At 35.1% G+C, this 23,082-nt stretch overlaps 1 protein-coding gene across 1 annotated transcript; it reads right to left on the bottom strand.

The window, feature by feature from the left end:
- Positions 1 to 11,729: 11,729 nt before the first annotated feature.
- LOC140162793 (integrin beta pat-3-like) lies at positions 11,730 to 22,298 on the bottom strand. The gene is made up of 4 exons (XM_072186094.1): positions 22,175 to 22,298; positions 20,753 to 20,869; positions 17,978 to 18,168; positions 11,730 to 12,310 (listed from the first exon to the last, which is right to left on the bottom strand). The coding sequence occupies exons 1-4, from the start codon at positions 22,239 to 22,241 to the stop codon at positions 12,248 to 12,250; spliced, it is 438 nt and encodes a 145-aa protein (XP_072042195.1). The 5' UTR covers positions 22,242 to 22,298; the 3' UTR covers positions 11,730 to 12,247.
- Between the last annotated feature and the right edge of the window lie 784 nt (positions 22,299 to 23,082).

The following is a 23,082-nucleotide window of genomic DNA, read 5'->3' as shown; positions in this document are numbered from 1 at the left end:
GATGTACATACAGGTACCAATTATTGAAAATGTAATATATTATTATGATTATATTATTATTTAAACAAGTAATGTTGATATATTGATAACCTATTGATACAGGTGACATTATATCAGCATATATGCAAGTATTGACTAGCTACTAGATAAACTGTGATCAAACTTTTTTTAAACAAAACAAAAAAGTAATACATGGTCTATATCATGCAAACAGAACAGCCCCAAAATTAAGACAAATTTAACACATTCTTCCAAGAGATCAGAGTATATATTTAAGAAATAAAGGGTAATGCATTATCCTTTACACGAAAATAATGTGTCCGAGGCAGTAAAAACGTAAATAATGGGTGAGGCGCAGCCGAACCCATTATTTAAACGCTTTTACTGCCGAGGATACATTATTTGCGTGTAAAGGATAATGCTGCACCCTTTATTTATATTCCCATTACCACAAAATAGTGCGATTTAAAGAGAAAATATCACATTTTTTGCCCAAATATTTCAAGTTGTTTACTAATCTAACGATCACTTGAGTGAAATGTAAAACAGATTTCACCATTTCATAGAAGTTTTGAAGATGCGTAAATGAGTGTGTAACGTAGCTCACAGTAACGTAGTTCACTGGTTTTTAATGTTTTTAATGTGATTTGCGAACGTTAGAACGTTATGTCGGTTAATTATAATATAAATGGGGTTCGACCACTGGTAGCTTTCACATATTATTAGGAAGAACATCTAATACAAGTGCATACTATAGAATCCTGGTAACGTAGCTCACCAATCTTAACATGGTCGGTCGAAATTTCAATGTTTACAACATTTCTATGCCAAAAATGCTACAGCATCACGATTTTACTGTGATTTTTAAAAACCTATGAGTGTTTCCTTTCAAAAACCGCAAATTACATTGATACCTCTGTTTTACTTCTTTGCAATAACGTGTGTTAAAAAAGGGTAACGAGATCACAGCGTTTTGGTGGAAAGTGCAATTTATTTTAAAATTACACAAAGACATTTTAATCACTAAAAAATAATGTTGATAAACAATATGATGGTGCGTTATCTAATTAAAAAACAACAAATATGTAAAGAAATCGCATTTATTCAAAGAAAATATTCAGGGTTAGATGTGACACTTGAGCAGTGGAAACGCATTTTGAGCGATTTTTGAGCCTTTGCAAGGGTTAATCAGGCTGAAGAAAGCATTTAAAGTATGGAAAACTATATATGTCCGTGTAGATCTCGTTGAGTTCTACCAGAAAAACAACACATTTGATGCCCTAAATGCTCGACAAAGTGTTTGTGGACCAAAGAACGGAAAAAAGGCTATTGGCACCGGATTTTGTAGAATGAGCGGTACGCGCAAGTGATAGCGCGTATCGCGGAAATATTGCACGCGTATACCAAGCGTAATGCTGTGCGTAGAATGTGTTACGGCGCTCGACCCATTATTGCAGAATAATGGGCTCTCACGTGACGCGTTTCAACAAATCACAGTGCGCGATTTTGAATTATGGGTCGTGGGGGTAATAGAATTTGATACAATTTACTTGCACTATGGAAACTTTTCACTTAATTCTTTAAATAAAACCTGAAAAATTGATTTATAAGGTCATTATCATGATTTACAAAACAAAAATATTGAAAATTAAAATTTCTCATTACCATCCATATTTTGTTTGATTGGATGAAGTAAAGTGTAGTTCTGATTGGCTAACTGAATCAAGTCAGATTATTTGCATATCATTGGCTAATTAAGCAAAAATGTATTATATGTGACATGTCATGTCAAAAGGAGACACTTTTGGGCAGGATCGTAAATGGAGAAATAGCCAAAAATCTGCCGGTGGGCGATTTTTTCACAATTTGTGTTTGTTGCGAATTTGTGATGTTATTACTGTTAAAAATATTGTCTGATAGTTTCAGACCGGAATATAACTGGCATCTTGTATTTTTTGAGACATTTTTCAAGTTAATTCCTACTCTCAACATTGTCAATAATATATTTAAAGGCCGATATTTCAATTACCAATTTTATAATACCATAACTTCCGAACTCAATATCTTCGCTTAGGAATGTCTGATTTCATTGGGGAGAACGGTGTTGTGGAGCAAAATATATCTATAATTAAGATTGTAAAAATCTCAAAATTCATAACCTGCCCAAAAGTGTCTCCTTTTGACATGACATGTCACATATGTCCTGGCTTGTGTATGCCCTTACTGCTGTTATTACTGTGTCACAGCCCCGACCTGCTCCTGGGACCTGAATGAGATTGAATTACTTTTATTATTTTGAAGTAATTTGAATAAATATGTGACACAATCAAGGGAAATGAGTCGGATGTCGCTAATATTGATTTTGAGATATTGGCAAAGAAAGTGTTAAAATTCTTGTCTTATATTGTTTTCAGAGATTGATAAGTTGACGTAACTTCACAAAGAAAAGTTGTATCAACATGGGGTTTTCACTTTCTGAAAGCTCGAAATGTCCTCTTTGGAAACCTGTGTAAAATTCATTTTTGACCAGGGCCAACATACTCATTCCCCTTGATCATGTCACATATTATTATTATTATTATTATTATTATTATTATGAATTACAAAATGAAAGACAACATACACACCTTTTTGTTTTCCAGTTTAAGATTTATTTTAAGAAGCCAAGTATGTACAGTTTATGATGAAATATTTTACAATAAAACCCAAGTATGATTATAGTATAACCAAGCAAAAGTGACGCTTCAGAGGTGGATTGTGGTATCATCCAAGATGCATTTTCAAGACAAATTGTCCAAAATTTGATGCACAATAGGGTTAGAGCGGGGGTTAGAGTGATGTCACAGGCCAGAACCAGACTATGTATTTGTTTGAAAAATACATCTTGGTTGAGACATGATAACATCTTAAGAATCTATGATCACATATAACCATTCTCAAATATATCAAGCAAAGCCCTATCAACATGATCAAAATGGGTGCTGAGTTCCCCCAGCAACCATTCTACAGGGTGTCCCCCAAAAAAGAGGCCCCTCATTGCACCCTCTTTTTCTCCTATTTCTGAAAGGTTGATCAAATATATTTTGGTATGTAAAGAAACCTTGAGTCGTTAGCTTAAATCAACCAAAACAATTATTTCAATCGGCTCACAACTTTTGAAGATATGCTCTTTTAAAGAAATGTACCCGTTTTCACCCTGTCCACGGAGAAGGTTTGGCTACTTCAAAGATTGAAAAGGAGTACACATACCATGCATGAATATCAAACATTCATCAATGATAACTTTATAAAATAACTTTATTTATGAATTGGCTTTACCGGTGAGTTTATGGGCAATGGATTTTGTTAACAATGGTTAATAGTGTCAATTAATTTGTGGGTAAAATAGATGCTGAATGGGACTTCTGTTGCTTTATTTGCAATTACTTATTTTTTCTTGGTTATTTATGCCGTTTTGTTTTATTATTATGTTTCTTACTTTCTTTCTTTGCTGTTTCTTGCTTTTTTTATTTATTTACAACATAAGTCATTTCTCTTTTTAGGATAAAAGGTAGCCCTAAAAGGCTGTTTGGGTTGTCTTTGGTTCTTTTGAAGTGAGTTTACAGTGCTGCTCTGCCCTCTACCTGGTTGCCTCCTTGGCGAATACAGGTTTCAGCACGGGTCCTCATTGCATCAATTGCGTTAACGTTGCGTACCATCCTTGTGCGCCGGACACTTGCGAATGCATTCAGTATACGTTTGTAAGGTCTGGTGATCGTGCAAGCCACTTCACAGCATGAGCCATCCCAACCACTCTGTTTGCTATCCGTGGACAGCGTGAAAAACGGGTACTTTTATTCAAAAGGACATATCTTCAAAAGTTGTGAGCCGATTGAAATATTTGTTTTGGTTTATTAAAGCTAACGATTAAAGGTTTCTTTACATACCAAAATATATTTAATCAACTTTTCAGAAATAGGAGAAAAAGAGGGCGCAATGAGGGGCCTCTGTTTTATGGGACACCCTGTATATTATGTAGAAACAATACATATTTTACAAACATTTGCACAATATGAAATTAATTCTTGTTAAACACTGTCGTTCTAACTTTTCCAATTATTTATGATTTGATTGCCCACCCCTGGTTGCTCCCAGTGGCGTGCGCAGCACAATGAAAGTGGGGGTCCAGGTTGTTCAGTTCCCCGAATGGAGTCTGATTAGTAGCAAATTTTGACGTTTTAAAAGTTTTTTCCCCAAATGACCAACAAAAGTGGGGGCATGGCTCCCCTGCCCCCCCCCTTGCGCACGTCACTGGTTGCTCCCCCTTCCACCTGTACTGCCCTTCCATTACAAAAATGCCACATCTAATGATCTGACATTATAGATATCCTGTGAAGCTCATGCAAGGCACAGGCAGGTGCAATGGCAAGAATGGCTTTATACAGTTGCAGAAAATGCAATACTATTGCCCGGGCTAGTGCCCTCATTTGTTGGCACAATACAAAGGGGTGGTTATAATAATCTAGGATTTATCACTATCATGGAAAATCATATGATTTAATTTAATTATTTGTGCAGATTTTGTGACTTTGATTGAATTGCCAAGATGAACTGTTTAGACAATAATAGCTATGTGCCAATATGAATTGTTTTTTGCTAAATCATCCCCCAAAAGAAAATTTCACCCCCTTAATTTTGCATATTTGAACATTTCCATACTGTTTTCTTTTAAAGCCTTTTTAGAGAATTTGTATTTATAATGTGCCCCATGAATATGTGCCAAAAATCTCTTGCCCCCGCCCTTTTAATTGGCAAAATATGCTTGCCCCTCTTAGTCCTGCCAAAAATTGCTTCTCCCCCCCCCCTCTCTTTTTTCCCCACCTGGTGAGGGGACAGATAATTATTGCACAACCCTAAAGAGGAAGTGGGTAATCAGTTTGCTTATATTTATGAATACATATTTATAAATATGCACTTGGCCACCTCCATGCCATAACAGCTTATAGACAGCAAGTCTCAAAGTGACCTTCTACATATAGCGAGTGGTCTTCCTGTACATTTGAATGCAAAGTTGGTAAACAATGCAAGACTGCAGCAAAATGTTCTATTTTGTTCAACCTTGTGATTATATTGTAAACGTTTTCTTCGATACATATTTTTTCCGTCAGCAAATACTTTCAAAATGTTGTTTTTGATAACATATTACAAATTGGACCCCCCATGTGTGAGGACAGTGATCCCAGCCAAAGGACATACCCTAATTTTAAGATCTGCAAAAGCCAATAACCATGACAGCCGAGAACCGCGAAATACGGGTACCGCCTAGTGTGTAATAATTTTGCTATTCAATTAGTACTTAAATTTGATGATATTTATCTGAAGAGTTCCTATCCTTTTCAATGGCATGAGGATTTGGTCACTCTTGCTGTTCTTGGTATGTCATGCCCATGGGTCACATGCATATTTATAAATACATATTTATAAATATAGTCGAAGGTAGCTGGTTATATTGAACTCCTGATTGGTTCACACCAGGGATTCACAAGCAAATGATGAGGAAATTAACAAGTCAACGTACGGTCACAACAATAACATGAATCTTGCCCAGTTCCCTAAAATTTGTGATTTATTCCGTATTCAGTCACATGATTAAATATTTAGTGGACTTGGGTAAGATCTGGCTTGTTGCATGTCCTTCTCTAGAGCAACAACAAATAATAATAATAATACTCTGATAATATAACTTTGGTATAATTTCAATCTAAACAACACAAGAACTGTACAAGAACAATGAAAAAATAATTAGACTTCAAATAAAATAATGATAATTTCTACTGTAAAAGTAGAAATTTTCGCGAGGTTTTTATTTTCGCGAATTTCGCGAGTGGACATGAAATCGCGAAAATAAAAACTCGCGAAAATAACCTTTTGCATTAGGTTTCTATTGTATCAATATCAAAACCGCGAAATTTAATACTCGCGCAATTGACAAAATCTTCAAAATCGCGAAAATATCTTCTCGCGAAAATATTGACTTTTACAGTATTTAGATACAATGCTATTTTATAATAAACTCATTCCATTATACAGAGCTATAAAAGTAAGAAGGTACATGTACACATGACTGCTCTGTCTGATTGATCTATCGCCATAATAAATTACGAGTTCTGGGCCAGTTAAAGTTAAAGCAACTGAAAAAAAAAATAGATTCAGTTTTCCCAAAATGATTAAGTTTTCACTATCAGGTATGTGTCTTTAATTTTAAGCCAAACAAATGACCTAAAATGAAAGGAACTCGCCATTTCATGGGAGTGCCACATTGGCCTATCGGCAAATCTAATTGGCTGAACAAATTCTCCGACCCCCAATTTTTGGTCACATATCAATGGCTTAGGCGAAGTCCAACAAACACAAGGTAGTTTATACAGTGGCAACTCGTTAACATGAACCCTCTTAACATGAAGTTCCTGATAACATTCCCAACAAGCATACATTTCACATGTTATTAGAACTGGATAACACGAACTCCTGATAACAAGTAAAATTTGAATTCCGCACAACTTTGTGTTAATGAGTTTCCACTGTAGTTATGTTATTATAAAGGTATGAAATGTTTTAGTAACCTTTGAACATATTAACAAAATATTTTGCAAACATGTTTGCCAAAAATATTTTCCAATAACTTTAAAATTTTGACAACATTTTAAAAATGTTGTTGCATTATTTTTCATATCAAACAGTTTGAAAACGTTATATAACCTGACATGGTTCTCCATGCCCAGTTGACTCAGATTTTGCATTTTTGGGAATTAGTTGTTGCTGTATGCATGTTAAAAAGATGCCCAACCAATTGGCAGCATATGTGATATATTGTGTTTGGTACCAGAACTCTTCTTTTATTAATGAGAGATTGGGTCAGAGATGTCAGACAAAATGAGAAAATGTAATTGTAGCAGCACACTTGTTTTTTCAGAAGCATCAATTTAGACAAAATGATTTGTTTTATTCACTTTTATGATCAAAATGTGCCTATTAAATTGCACAAATTCTAGCTAGATAACAAATCAATCTAACCATAGAGTTGTTTTACAATAACATTTATAGGGTAAAAAATATTTGTCTTAGCTTCCCACGCACATGTTTTAAAATTCCAAATTTTAGGACATTTTTTTTTCAATGTTTTTTTTAATCCTCAGTAAATCCTTTTAATCTTCAGTAAAAATGCAATTAAAACAATTTTCTGCATCCGCAATCCGCAGAGCTGTTTGCAAAAACCAAAAACAAAAACCGCATAGAACTTGAGGTTTTTGGCCAAAGGAAGCTGAGACAAACCTTTTTTTTTTGGGGGGGGGGGAGGCCTAATCAAATTTGTCAGTTTCCTCTACAGGAAAGAACACCACATTATTCTGATGCTATAATTAGCATAAAATAAAGGCCCAATCAGTGATTTTTTCAACCTAGAAGTCATCAAAATTAAGATATTTGGAAGAACAAGGTATAATATTATATAATGTATGTAAACAAATGAAGTGAGAATATAGTATACAATAACTTTTATTCTCAGGCAAGACAGGCTGTTAAATTTCAGAAACCATCTTAAGAACATCTTTAACTTTGACTACCATTATTACTACATGAGTTGTTTGCTGTACAAAATGTTAAAGTTGGGTAACCTGATTGAAAATCTCATCCCCCACTTTACCTCATCAAAATGCTGATTTTGGTATCAGATGAAAGCTCATATTTTTCTCATAAACACATTGAAATTTGGCGTTCCAAATCGGTGTATTTCCAAAGAAATCATCAAAAAACTGCCGAATTAATCAAGGGGAATGAGTCACATGTCGGCCCTGGTCGAAAATGAGTTTTACACATGTTTCTAAAGAGGGCATTTAGAGCTTTCAGAAACTGAAAACCCCATGTTGATACGACTTTTCTTTCTGAAATTACGCCAACTTATCAATCGCTGAAAACAATATAAAACAAAAGAATTTTAACACTTTCTTTGCCAATATCTCAAAATCAATATTAGCGACATCCGACTCATTTCCCTTGATCGTGTCATATATGCATGGTATAGCATAGTTGAGACTAATTAGGCATTTTTTTGATGATATGTTGGGAAATACACTGAGCTGGCACTTCTAATTTCAATATGTTTATGAGAAAAATAGGGCCTTTCACTTGAAATCAATATATTACATGATCATGATGATTATCATCAATAAAAACACTGTAGACTACCAATATCACACTGTATAAATGTCGGTAATTCCATTAGAAATTAGTCACATTTACAAAAAACATTCACATTTTCTTTTTGCATGAGTGCTTGAAAGGGATGACATTTTATGTTATACGTAAGTTTTAAAGAATTTGATTTTCCAAATATATCAGGTCACCTTCCTTTAAATGGGCCTAAGTGAAATGAAATATAATCATAAGGTGAGAGATGGATTGTACCATTCAATCAGCTCACCATGTGGTGAATAAAATGGAACAATCCATCTTTCACAGCTTTTCACCACTTATATTTGATTTATATCACTCACACATAAATTCTGTACCTCTTCAATAATATTTTATACTCATTTGAAATAAGCAACAAAATTGGCAAATTGCATGAGGAAGCAGCATCTTCCCAGCACATGTTAATGACATGCATGTGTAAGTGATACCGATATTATGTTAGGATGGTAAAAATGATTGGTGGATGGCAAATAAATTATATGGTAATCAACCAATGATGGTCCAGAATTTATATATGAGTGATTTTTATGAAAGAAGTATGCTACATGTTATCATACAATATCAAATTTACCTAAATAAATATTTACCGTATATCACAAGTATTTATTGCTTAACAATAAATCTCTGATTGGGCCTTCAATCTTTGTTAATGATCAACATTCTCCTTTCTTCACATTATATTACTTCTATTATTACATATGTTTAAAAAATAACGCATTTCATTATATACAAACTTTATAATAGGCACAATATCTATAAATTAATATACATTACATTTTTTCTTAACTTGACCAAGTTATACTGTTAAATAATAAAAATTTCATATTTAATTCAACAAACAAATATTAAAACAGGCAAGACAGTAACATCATCATATTGAACATAATAGCACCTCGGACCTTCGGATACTTACGAGGGGGTATCAAAAAGTTTTAGAAATCGCCCAGAAGTGAAAGAGCTATATCAATGAAATTTTGTCAGTGCAATCACTAGTCCTTTATGTACACTATGGTGCAAAAATGGTCTCATAAGTATGTTTACTTTTTTTACAGGCCACGCTAGATGCTAATAACCTGCTGCCCCAGTTACTGCGCATAAACTGCAAGATTGAGAAAATTGAGGCAAGCAGCATTATTAAGATCCTGCATTTGAAGGGTTGCAATGCCTAGAAAATCGATGATGAAATGAAAGTTATCTTCGTGGTGATTGTGATATTGTCACTGTTGCTTTTTGGAAAATGAATTTTTATTTCATCAGATTTTTTTGGGCACTGTAACCCTTAAAATGGAACATAATCATGCTACATGCCTCAATTTTCTCCATTTTGCTTGTTATGTGGTTACATAGGCAGGTACTGACATCTAGCGCCTGTAAAAAAGTAAACATTCTTATGAGACCATTTTTGCATCATAGTGTACATAAGGACCAGTGATTGCACTGACAAAATTTCATTGATATAGCTCTTTCACTTCTGGGCGATTTCTAAAACTTTTTGATACCCCTCGTATATTCAGTATCATTTGATTGGGGATACTACATCACATGACATAAAATAGTCCTACTATTTCCCCCAATATTGAGTGGCAGGGAAAAGGTTGCTATAAAAAGCCTTGTGATGATAGTGATGTGATGATGTTAAGCAGGGAAGTAGTCACTTTTTATGGCAACTTTTTCCCTCCAGCTCATCATCGACATATCGTGACCATGGTCATGTTGTTGGCACTACTTGCACTCATGTGGTAGATATCGCCTGCTTGAGTTTGTTAGCATGGTTAGTGTGGAGCAGAATATTTGTATACATTCTAAAAAACAGTTATTTACTGTTGTTTGTTTGGAAAATGGTACATTCTATTCTCTCTCATTGACTCTTGAGAGCGTCTGCCTACTATTTTCCCTCCAACCTTCAGTGTTATAGAATACAGTAGGCCTATAATAGTCACCAGGTTACCTTTAGGAAATAGCTTGCACCATTTCCCGCAAGAGCAGCCAATGTTTGTACACTATCATTAACAGAAATCATGGTTACTGTAATATGCAAAATGGTGCAAAGGTTCTTTTACACCATCAGTCTTGAGTTCTGTCAGCAAGATTTTGGTTGTGGTACATGTCGTGGGGTCCTCTCGCTATTCGAAGGTCCGCCATTCAAGATTCGCTATTCAAGGTTCGCTTTTCGAACGTGTAATTTTACCATTCGCTATTCGAATGTAATTAAAGGTTCGCTATTCCGAAAAAATGGTTCTCTATTCTGAAAATTCCCAAAACACAAACAGGTTCTCTATTCCAAAAACAGAAAGGTTCTCTATTCGAATATTCAAATATGGGTTCTCTATTCGAAAGCGAATAAAGGTTCTTTATTCGAAACAAGTCACCGTGTTCTCTACTCCGAATATGAAAAAAGGTTCTCTATTCCGAATATGTTATATGCAGTGGAATTCGTAACATCATGGCTAACCGAAAAACTTGACTTGGTTTCTTTTAGGGCCTTTTCCTCCATCATCAAACACATCATTCTGTCAAGGCTAGCGCTTAAACTACAAAGACCCAAGAGCCCATATGTGGTACACTAACAGGCCCTACCCGAGGTCAAAGGTCACGGGCCCCAGATTTCGGAATGGAGAACCATTTTTTCATATTCGGAATAGTGAACTTTTTTTCATTTTCGGAGTAGAGAACACGGTGTCTTATATCGGAATAGAGAACCTTCTTTCGTTTTCGGAATAGAGAACCCATTTTTTCATATTCGGAATAGAGAACCCTTTTTCATATTCGGAATAGAGAACCCTTTCTGTTTTCGGAATAGAGAACCTTCGTAATAGAGAACCTTTGTAATTTTCGGAATAGTGAACCTTCGGAATAGCGAACCTTCGGAATATCGAACCATCGGAATAGTGAAGTTCGCCCCATGTAGCAGGCATAACAAAATTATGTAGTTTGTTGCATGCTAGTTTATGAATATGCATATATGTTTTATCCTCCTGGTAAGCATCACAAATGTAAAGAGACTTGAAGACCATATGGTAGGTACCTTTTACCCTAACCACACTCCTTGTATAGTGGTTAGGCACCAGACACAAATTTGTTCGATCTTTGGATCGACCGTCGATGCTGCTTCGATACTTGTTATTAATGAACTATCAACTAATTAATCAGAATTAACTCTAAATTTATATTGGTCAATAACACTACAGGCACAAATGACTATTTTATCATAATTAACAATAGAAAATTAATTGATTTCACAAATAATAAGGATCGACCAAGCATCGATGTTCGATCGAAAGATCGAACTAATTTGTTTCTATTGCCTTAGTGGTGTCACTGAGCTTCATTGCCAGTAGCACAGGTCTTGAAGCTCCATTCAACAGTTATGTCTCAAAATTTGACCTCCTCAAAATGTAGAATATGAGGTTATAGGTCATCTAATGAGCGTACTATGACAGATGACGATGTTTGAGATCCAGGCATTGGCAGATGAAAGCCCAACATATCAGCAACTCCTAACTCTTTTCACGCGGGTGTCGACTGCAGAAGACACGTTTCAAATTTTTTTCATCAATTCAAAAATGTCAGAAATGTACATTTTCATGACCATATTTGGAATTGGCATGAAAAAGGCATTCAAATGAGTACAAACAAGCCCAGTATTGGGTCAGTATTTCTTGAGATAGCTCTTGATAATTTGAAAAAATATCTCAAAACTTGATGAAGCCTGTGGATGAAGCTTGATCATTATGCAAATTACTGTTGGAAGGGAGATGGTTGCTTTGTGGAATCTCTCCAATGATGATTCCTGTTATCAGTCAGCCTATTTTGGCACATCTAAGCCACTCAGCCACCTGGGGTTGAAGTCATCTGGGTTGAGGCCATCTGGATTTAGGCCATCTGGGTATGCCCCTAGTCGACAGTGCTTACCAACCTGCAGTCAGCACAGAACTCCTTATTTTACTCGGAGCAGATCTCCATACATATAGTATTAATCAATATTCAATAAATAAATAGATAAAATTGTCTATAGATGTTATTTGCCATACATTGGGTTCTTGTATGTTTTTGTTGATGCCCTGAAGAGTGGATTGGTTGCCTGTAAAAGAAGGAAAATAAAATGTAAAAGATAAGTGGCATAGAGGTTTGAGTGAACTTAAAGGTTTAGAACTTGAACCTTGTATATTTTTTTAAATTCTTACATTTTTAAAAATCAATTTGTGGGTTAAAAACTGGCATTTTTGGTACAACATGACACTTTTTACAATTTCATTTTCAGCAAAATATTGTTGATAAATCCAGATAATTGGCATCTCTCTGACAGCTCAGATCTTATTAGCTCAATTTGCGAAGCAAAATTGAACTATAGGCATGATCCGGATTTCTCGATGTTTTTTTCTTTCTCTTGCTACATCGTTTGAGTAATGGAGCTGGTAATTTGAGGTGGCGATCTTTGCAAGTTTGTTCATGAAAGTTACTTATTTTGCTGGGAAAAAATGGACAGGAAGTGTGCTTTTTCGAGCAATTTGTCACGAAAAAATTGTGCAGTTTCACAAGAATAATCTCATTCCTAGATTTCTTACATGCTACACCAGGTTTAACCTTGGTGTTTTAACCAATATAAGTCATCTGTTACATGTTTACATTTTAGCTTTGCCAATGATGTTACTGTGTTTTATGGAGGTTTAGATTTGGAGCATGTGTATTTTTGCAGAGACCTCCATACTGCAGTTACTGTCCGTTTTCCTATACACAATACACAGTAGCTCACAGTGCTCTTTCCCATTGACGCGTGACCTCTACAAATAGCCCTACGTTAAAAGTATGGGGATATGACTAGTTAACGTCGCTGTGTGAAAAATAACCGGCCAATATTAAAAGTACTCTTCTAAAGTTCTAGAAAATATAGTTTTTTAACATGTCCTAAATTTTTAGCTAATTTAGATGTTTGGAAATATTCGTACTTTGGTGTTTTAGTTAATGTTATAGGTAATAGTACATTGCCTAGTTAACGTCGCTGTGTGAAAAATAACCGGCCAATATTAAAAGTACTCTTCTAAAATTCTAGACAATATAGTTTTGTAACATGTCCTAAATTTTTAGCTAATTTAGGTGTTTGGAGAGGGTCGTACTTTTGTGTTTTAGGAAGGATATGTAAACGACAGATAACACCAAAAATATGAAGAAATTATTTCCAAACCGTGTTAAGTCAACAATCATTATGTTGCTCATTTTCAAGAATGCTGGTTTACAAAAAGCACGCCATTGTCTCATTTCGTGAACAATGGTACACATACCATTGTTTCCTTTCGCTTCCTTTATAATCGGTTACCCAACTGAAGCTTTAATACAAACTTTATTGCGATATCGCACATGAAAACAGTCACATGTGCACAGCCAGAGAAGATCCGATTTAATCAGTTGAGCTGTTTCAATGAGTGTTATCTTGGTTTAATAGCTTTTAATGGGGTTAAGTCCTGCAAAGGTCGAGATGAATTCTACTGTAGACATGACTGCATCATGCTCAGATATTTGTGAGGATAGTTTTACATAGTAATTATTTTTATGTGAGATTGTAAAATTCTAAAGCTCCCTAAATATGCATAAACCACTAAAACCTAATGTCAACAGTAGAGTGTTTGTTTAAGAATTAGTTCAAGTGCTTGACAAGGACAAAGTAATCAAGGTTGCCAAACTCATAGTTCAGTAGCCCAAATGGGCAACTTTTGAAGATTTTCCCTGAGACTTTCAACAATTTCCTGTCCCACAGAAACAGATGGTTAAGAAAAAAATTGGGTGGCTTTTCAGCAATGCAGGTGCAATTTGGATGTCTTGAAGGCCTACATTTATTCAACTAATTAACAGACACAGATAAATTTGGGGTAAACTTAGTAATTGGAATCCTTGAGAGCGTTCACATGGTAGATTCCCCCCAAGTTTTTGTCCGAGAACCGCTTTGCTCAAGCAAAAATTCCTTTAGCTGTGTGGACATGCCTAAAGACAATATTTATTACTGCTAATATTCCTGTCAGTTATACCTGAAGATATTTGGTGCCCATTCATTTATTTATTATTCATTAACAATTTATATGCAGAAAAACCTCGGCACCTTGCCTCCCTCCTGAGCAGTGGCATTGGGAGCTAGGGGGAAAGTTGCATCCCCAACACAGAAATTTCCAGTGATGAAAATGGAGATGGGGATCGGAGTAAAGTGTCATTAAAATGACTGAAAAAGGTCAAAAATTGACAAATGGGGACAGAGTTTGGCTTTACTCCCGCACACTAAAATGCTGGCTATGCTGTTGTTCCTAAGGCCACCTTTGTTTCAGATGGACATTTTATTGTGAAAGGACCTATATTGCACAAGAAAATGAAGAGATACAATAAAAAAATTCCACATAGCCCCTGAATTAAAAGTATTTAATTATTTTTGTAATCACTCAAAAGCATTTTGTGAGAATTTTACATCCAAACTAAGTGCTATTCAATTTTTATGGGCCTTTTTTTATTTTACATGTAAAGTCTATGGGGTTAGAAATGGACAGCAATATTGAAAACCCTCATTTTGGGCCATTTTAGTCACTAAAATGACCATAAAAAAGAATAGCACTTAGTTCAGCTGTAAAATTCACACACAATGCTACCTTAGTGAGTACAAACATAATTAAATACATTTCATTTGGGGGCTATAGCAAACAAAATTTCCTATACCTTAAGGCCCCTAACAATCAATTTTGAGTTTCCTGTCACATAATTTCTGAAAACAAGTGAGGTAACTTTTTCATTATTCATTATTCATTATTTTTCTGCCTTTCATTATATGCCCAACACGCATACTTAAAATGTGTTGTTATTTGCCACTCACTCACTTGAAGATGGATGTTTAGCCCAAATGAGATTCAAAAGTATATTAAAAAGAGTCTGCAAGGTTGACAGCAAAATGTATGTTTTGGTTTTGATTTTTCCACAAAAAATAAAGTGATATTCATAATTTTGTTTGCAAATATAACCAGTTTTTATCGGTATTTTTTTGGAAAATCACAATAATGAATTCAAGTGAGGGTCAGAAAATGAAGTGAGGGTGGGTGATGGGAAACTCAAAATCGACTTTCCTTGGCCTAATGGTTATGGAACAAAGGTGGAGGCCCTGTTGCACATAAATGACCTTTATATACATGTACATTATGCCACATAAAATTAAAATTTTGTTTCACATCCCCACCATGAGAAGTGGATCTAATGTAACACCAAGATAATTGGATTCATTTGTATGATCAAGCATGTCATATTGTTGAACTTGGTAAGAATGTGAGATGCACCAAATACTATATTATTTAGTTTTATTGTTAATGTTAACTCGTTTTTATAAAACCAACTAGCAATATTCTTGACCAGTATCCGAAATAATGAAAATATGGAGGTTATCCCGAGGATAACTAAAGCATAAATTCTGCTTGTCCTCAATACATTTTGGTTATCCCCAAAATGTGTCATACTTTTGGAGGTAAAATATACATAATAGAGGTTGTCCAGGGGATAAGTACATAGCTCAATATGGTTGTCCCCAGTGATTTTAGGACAAGAGGATAAGTGCGTATTTCGAACGCTGTTCTTGACATAAATAAATAAAGAAATGTTATAAACACAATTAAATACCAGTGTATTAAAAAAAACCAATTTGATATATTCAACGGTTATACATATATCTGAACATTATATTTATTTTTAAAATTTCAAATAACAATTGAGCTACAGCACCCTTGGTGCTCTTGTATTAAAATTTGGGAATGTAGAAATCATTCAAAACTATTATATCATTCTTACCATATCTGTGATTGGCTCAATAGATGATATAGCCCTCTTTGTAACCAATCAAAATATTATCTTAGAGGCCGTTACATTGGCAGGTAGACCAGCGCATATCGCTCATTCTACAAAATCCGGTGCCAATAGCCTTTTTTCCATTCTTTGGTCCACAAAAACTTTGTCGAGCATTTAGGGCATCAAATATGTTGTTTTTCTGGTAGAACTCAACGAGATCTACACGGACATATATAGTTTTCCATACTTTAAATGCTTTCTTCAGCCTGATTAACCCTTGCAAAGGCTCAAAATCGCTAAAAATGCGTTTCCACAGCTCAAGTGTCACATCTAACCCTAAATATTTTCTTTGAATAAATGCGATTTCTTTACATATTTGTTGTTTTTAATTAGATAACGCACCATCATATTGTTTATCAACATTATTTTTTAGTGATTAAAATGTCTTTGTGTAATTCTAAAATAAATTGCACTTTCCACCAAAACGCTGTGAGCTACGTTACCCCTTTTTAACACATGATATTGGAAAGAAGTAAAACAGAGGTATCAATGTAATTTGCGGTTTTTGAAAGGAAACACTCATAGGTTTTCTAAAAATCACAGTAAAAATCGTGATGCTGTAGCATTTTTGGCATAGAAATGTTGTAAACATTGAAATTTCGACCGACCATGTTAAGATTGGTGAGCTACGTTACCAGAATTCTATAGTATGCACTTGTATTACATGTACTTCCTAATAATATGTGAAAGCTACCAGTGGTCGAACCCCATTTATATTAGAATTAACCGACATAACGTTCCAACCTTCGCAAATCACATTAAAAACATTAAAAACCAGTGAACTACGTTACTGTGAGCTACGTTACACACTCATTTATGCATCTTCAAAACTTCTATGAAATGGTGAAATCTGTTTTACATTTCACTCAAGTGATCTTTAATTTGCTTTTTATGACCTTGGATTGAGTAAAAACAGCCCATTTTATAGTCGGTAACATAGCTAACATTACATTGAGTTTTAATGTTAAAAAACATCATGACATCCTGAAAGAAAAATATGCAAGTGGTGTTGGCAATTTTTTACATCTGAAAGTAGTGATACATTTACTTTTAAAAAACACAAAAAGCAGGTTTTTTTGAACAACTTTTATTTTTTCAATTTTTTTAGTGGATTGGCACCGGATTTTGTAGAATGAGCGATATGTGGTTATAACTCTGCAGCTCTCTTGCACCGCCAATTCAAGTGGCAGTGGCAGAAATATACTGTAAAGATTCGCCTAATGGCGCACTTGGGCTCCTTTGCCTTGGGGTACATTGCATGTGCAAATTGAGAGCTCCATCCTCTGAAATCCCAACAAGAATTAAGGGTACATGCCCTTATTTCCTGGTGGGATTTTTATGGGAAGGCACTTTTAGGTTGTGTCTATAATTCCAGTTATGACAAGGGAGACCATAGCACCATTAGGAGAATCTTTACGGTATCCCAGATGGTAATTGGGGAGAGGAGGTGCAATTTCAGCCAGGGAAGGGGCATAAATCTGCCCAGTTAAGGGTATACAATGTATTGTTGGTCGAAGCAGCAACAAAAAAATGTAGTTCACAGCATCTTGCGAATGGTATTGAGCTTTAGCAAAAATTGCATTGTTCAATTCATAGCGAAGCGTGTAGAAGAATTCAAATATCACAGATATACTTTTGTAGGTCCTGTGGTTCTTGAGTTATGTTGTAAAGAGGGCTGAAACAACAACACTTTTGTAAAACGTACATAACTCATTAACAACAATAAATTAAGCAAGTTTTCAAAGTATATGATTTGTAGAATGAACTTTTGCAAAACACCAAAGTGTTATTTTTCAATAATATATTGATTCAGATAATGAAAATTGATTTTTTTTGGCTGCTTCGACCAACAATACCTCGTATACCCTTAATACCAGTAACTTACCTCATCCCACTGAGCCTTTTTCCTTTCTTTTTCAAATCTTGAATATTCTGCTCTGTCTTGTAAATATATGGCTAATCTTAATAGAAAAAGTAATGCCAGGCCTATTAGTACTATACTGGCAACTATAGCTAGCACAATAATTTTTATGTCCACTGGTGGTCTGTAGGGTCCAGCTCGTCTGCTATGACAATCTGAAAAGAAAAAAAGAAAGGGGGTTCATTTACTGTTTCATAGGCTACGGAGACTAATGCCCTGCGGGGCAAGACATTTTCCACCCTGATCCTGGCATGCCGCGAATAATACAAACCCGACCTGATCTGTCCCGAAAAATTTGGAACAAACCCGCTCGATTCGGACAGATTCATTTTTTTGCACATCAGACCTGCAAATCTAATCTTCTCTTAAAAGGGCATTTCGTGATCCACGGCCTCATCCCCCCACTTTTCTCAAAAAAAGTTGAGATTTTTATACCACTGGAAACCTCTGGCTACATAATGTTTATGTACCAAAAATTTCTTGCAGACTAATTCGTTCAGCAAAAATAACGTCAAATTTGAATTTCGTTCTGGTATACCAGAATAAAATTACAACAGTGGCCTTATGGAGCGGTGTGATACACATAATCATGCATAACTCACAAACGCAAAATCGGAATCAACTGAAATTTTGGGAATAAGCTTTTTTCGCGGATATCTACTGATAAATGTCATAAAAAGAGGATGCTAACATCACAAAATCCTCCTTTAACCTCATCCCGATCCGTTCTTACTCTTCCAAATCCGATCTGAAGTTTCAAATCAGATTCGATCAACGTTAAATAAAAACTAAGAATGCAATCACCCATATTCATAATAATTACTGTAAAAACTTGATAGTTAGCATATGTGCTAACTATCAAGCGCTTTTAAAACATGCAAACACGAAGAGCCCCATTTACAAAAGTGTAAAGGTTTTTGAGCAAATCATCAATACACATCGTTACATATGAACAAGTAAACCTGCAAATGTGTGTCTCAACCCCATTTAGTTCAGTTGGTGAAGCGCCAGACTTTGCAATTATTGCATGTTTTGAAAAGCGCTCGATAGTAAGCACATAACGCTCATTCTACAAAATCCGGTGCCAATCCACTGTAAAAATTGAAAAAAATAAAGTTGTTCAAAAAGACCTGATTTTTGTGTTTTTTAAGAGCAAATGTATCACTACTTTCAGATGTAAAAGATTGTCAACACCACTTGTATATTTTTCTTTCAGGAAGTCATGATGTTTTTTAACACTAAAACTCAATGTAATGTGAGCTACGTTACTATGCTACAAAATGGGCTGGTTTTACTTAATCCAAGGTCATAAAAAGCAAACGAAAGATCACTTGAGTGAAATGTAACACCGATTTCACCATTTCATAGAAGTTTTGAAGATGCATAAATGAGTGCGTAACGTAGCTCACAGTAACGTAGTTCACGGGTTTTTAATGTTTTTGATGTGATTTGCGAACGTTAGAATGTTATGTCGGTTAATTCTAATATAAATGGGGTTCGATCACTGGTACCTATCACATATTATTAGGAAGTACTTGTTATACAAGTGCATACTATGGAATTCTGGTAACGTAGCTCACCAATCTTAACATGGTCGGTCGAAATTTCAATGTTTACAACATGTCTATGCCAAAAATGCTACAGCATCACGATTTTTACTGTTATTTTTAAAAACCTATGAATGTTTCCTTTCAAAAACCGTAAACTACGTTGATACCTCTGTTTTACGTCTTTCCAATAACGTGTGTTAAAAAAGGGTAACGTAGCTCACAGCGTTTTGGTGGAAAGTGCAATTTATTTTAGAATTACACAAAGACGTTTTAATCACTAAAAAATAATGTTGATATGCAATATGATGGTGCCTTATCTAATTAAAAAACAACAAATATGTAAAGATATCGCATTTATTCAAAGAAAATATTAAGGATCAGATTTGACACTTGAGCAGTGGAAACGCAATTTTAGCGATTTTCGAGCCTTTGCAAGGGTTAATCAGGCTGAAGAAAGCATTTAAAGTATGGACAACTATATATGTCTGTGTAGATCTCGTTTAGATCTACCAGAAAAACAACATATTTGATGCCCTAAATGCTCGACAAAGTATTTGTGGACCAAAGAATGGAAAAAGGGCTATTGGCACCGGATTTTGTAGAATGAGCGATAAGCTAACTATCAAGTTTTCACAGTATGGATTTAAAATACCACGCATACTTGCATTCATCTGAAGTGAAATTTTATGACATCACAACAGGTGTACAACTTAAAGCCATATTATAACATTTCTGTAAAAATAGATTAGTATTTATTTTCCATAAAATGTGTAAGCTTTTACTGTCAGATATGTCCCATGTCCCCTTTTAATTTTGAGCCGAACAAGTGAGGTAAAGCATAGAAAATTGGAATTTACTAGTAGCGCCCATGCATGTTACTCCCGCAGTTGTAATACGGTACGATCCTCGGTGTCTGTGTATGTGTATCCATGACGCCGTGTAATGCGTACTGTGCATACGTGTTCGACTAATATTTCCATCGTAATAATAAAACGCCGGTTCCATCGTTTTATTCAAAATCTCGGATTTTGACAAAACTACAACACCTAAAGTCTTGATTTTTGCAGAGTATCTTTATTGACTAAAGTACATTACAATTGTGTAAAAACCAGAATTTAAAAAAAGGTTGAGGGCGTTCTCCTCAGCAAATGTTATAATATGGCTTTAATTTGAGGTTAATTTTACTCACCTTTTTCTTTCTGTACATGTACCAGTGTGGTCCCATTATCAAAGGTCTCTATTGCATATATTGCTGTACAGTTATCCCCAGTACGGTCCTTATGTAGGCATTTCTCTGTTGTGTTACCTGACAGTAAACATAATGTGCAATTTTAATATTTTGTTCTTCAATCATCACAATAATATTTATTATAATAGTCCTATCACTTTTCCATGAGACATTGAAGAGCAAAACCTTGTTTTTATTCAACAAATAAATACATTTATAAGCGCTCTTTAGCAAAGTCATAGTTCATTGAATTTACAACTATACCACAAAACAGGTGAAAATAGCAACTTTTTGCACAAGATTTGCAATTTAAAGAGAATTGGCCATTGCTCATTGAAATAGTGTGCTCTTTCATTTAATAAGGAACACTTGAGGTTATGACTTTTAAAACCTACATCTTGGTCAAAAATTGTGCTTCATTTAAATAGATCGTTTTCAACAGATTTTTCACATTCGCGTTGCTATAAACATTGAATTGCATAATCTGTTAACGGAATGAAAAAAGTGTTTTTAGCTTTTTTTTGATATAAAAACTTCTCTGATTGAACATTCAGGGTTTTGAAAAATCCAATAACAGATATGTTTTTTCCACTAGTCACTAGCTAGATCTCACACAGCTCTTATGATGCTACGCACTCAACCGTGTAGTATAAAATCAGATTGCTGTGCCTGGAAAAATCTGTGTACTCGGTGTATCGAGGTGGAAACTGTGCATAGATGCATTTATAAGAGAATCGTTTGGCAGCCAAACCTTTTCATTATGAGACTGAACAAAATAAAATAACACATGGTTTCTGATATAATTAACATTGCAAAATGAAAAATTACACTTTGATTGTGATGAGTCTCATATGATTACCAATCACAATTATCATAAAAGCATTGTGCAATATTTTGCAAGAGAGAGAAACATTTCCTTGGCAACTGGGTGTGATACCCCAAAATCTTAAAGTAAATGACACATGCTATTCGCCCTTTGCACGGATCATAGATGTAGATCCAGTGGCGGCGGCAGAAATTTTGAGGGGGCAAAATGAATTTCAGGGGGGGGGGGCAAAATGAACAAATTTTGCACAAAATTGCAGCAAAAAGTGGAAATTTTTGTAATTTTGTGTTTTTACTGGGGGAAACAGGGGGCAAGAGTTCTGCCTGGGGGCATTTGCCCCTGATGCCCCCCGTGGCGCCGCCACTGCGTAGATCCCGGGGGATGGGGGTATAAATCCCCCCCAATATTTTGCTAGGGGTGGTTCAAGCATTCCCCTCCCCAATGTTGACACCTGTATATGGGTTTCTGACCAAATTAACCTCATATTTGTGATGCGATTAATTGCAAAAAAAAACTCGCACAAAAATGACCACTTACACAGTAGCTTGTGTACTCACCTATAAATAGTGTAGTCTCCGTCGCAATTGCAACAGAACATTGGTCACATTGTTCTGAGGACAGCATGCCTGAGTTAAAGACTTTGCATAATACACATTCAGTATACTTTGAACACTCTCCGATACATGTCTGAAAGATTAATCGTGCAAAGAAATTTTTTACAATGAGTCCAAGGCCATAACCACTGAGCCACCATGTCCTCAATCACTCCCAAACTATGTGTACAGTATCTCACACACAATTATATCACTTTGAAGTTTTGGAATATGTCGTGATGTAAAGTACGACAACTAACCTCTACAATGAAATTGCTATACACTGTGTTTTATATCAAGAGAGATCTGAATTATTTATACCCAGATTTGAATATTTCGATAGTATGAATAAAACAACAACAGGACACATAGACCATATGCCATAGTCAATATTTGGTCTTTTTTATTTATTTTTCACTTTATTTTGTGTGATTTCAGCATTATTTTTTGTCTGATTTTGGCAATACTACAGTCATGTATTAATCACAGTTTCACAGACACTGTTATTTTCAATTCATTCAATAGAGGGCTCCCTGTACTGTTACTGTTAAATTTGAGTATTGCTCTCTGTCCACAAAACACTACCAATCCAGTGACCGCATTGACGACCCAGGAGCAAACTCGAATCTTACATTAACATAAAGAGAGCCCTCTCTTGATAAGTATCATAGTATGAAAAATAACAGTGTACAGTGCCCTCTTTACCTATAAAAATAGTTCTTTGAGTATTGAAAATCTGCAAAATGCAATGGTTGGAGCCCTCTCTTGATAAATGCACCAAGTATTTAAGCAAGAATAAAGCACCCCCCCAAAGAAACAATTAGAGAATAAACGATAGGAATTTTTATTTTGCCTATCCTCTACCGTGTGAT

The sequence above is a fragment of the Amphiura filiformis genome, chromosome 10 (genome assembly GCF_039555335.1).
Source record: "Amphiura filiformis chromosome 10, Afil_fr2py, whole genome shotgun sequence".
NCBI lineage: Eukaryota > Metazoa > Echinodermata > Ophiuroidea > Amphilepidida > Amphiuridae > Amphiura > Amphiura filiformis.
The sequence above is the reverse complement of the archived record's forward strand: the minus strand, read 5'-3'. Positions and strand labels throughout refer to the sequence as shown.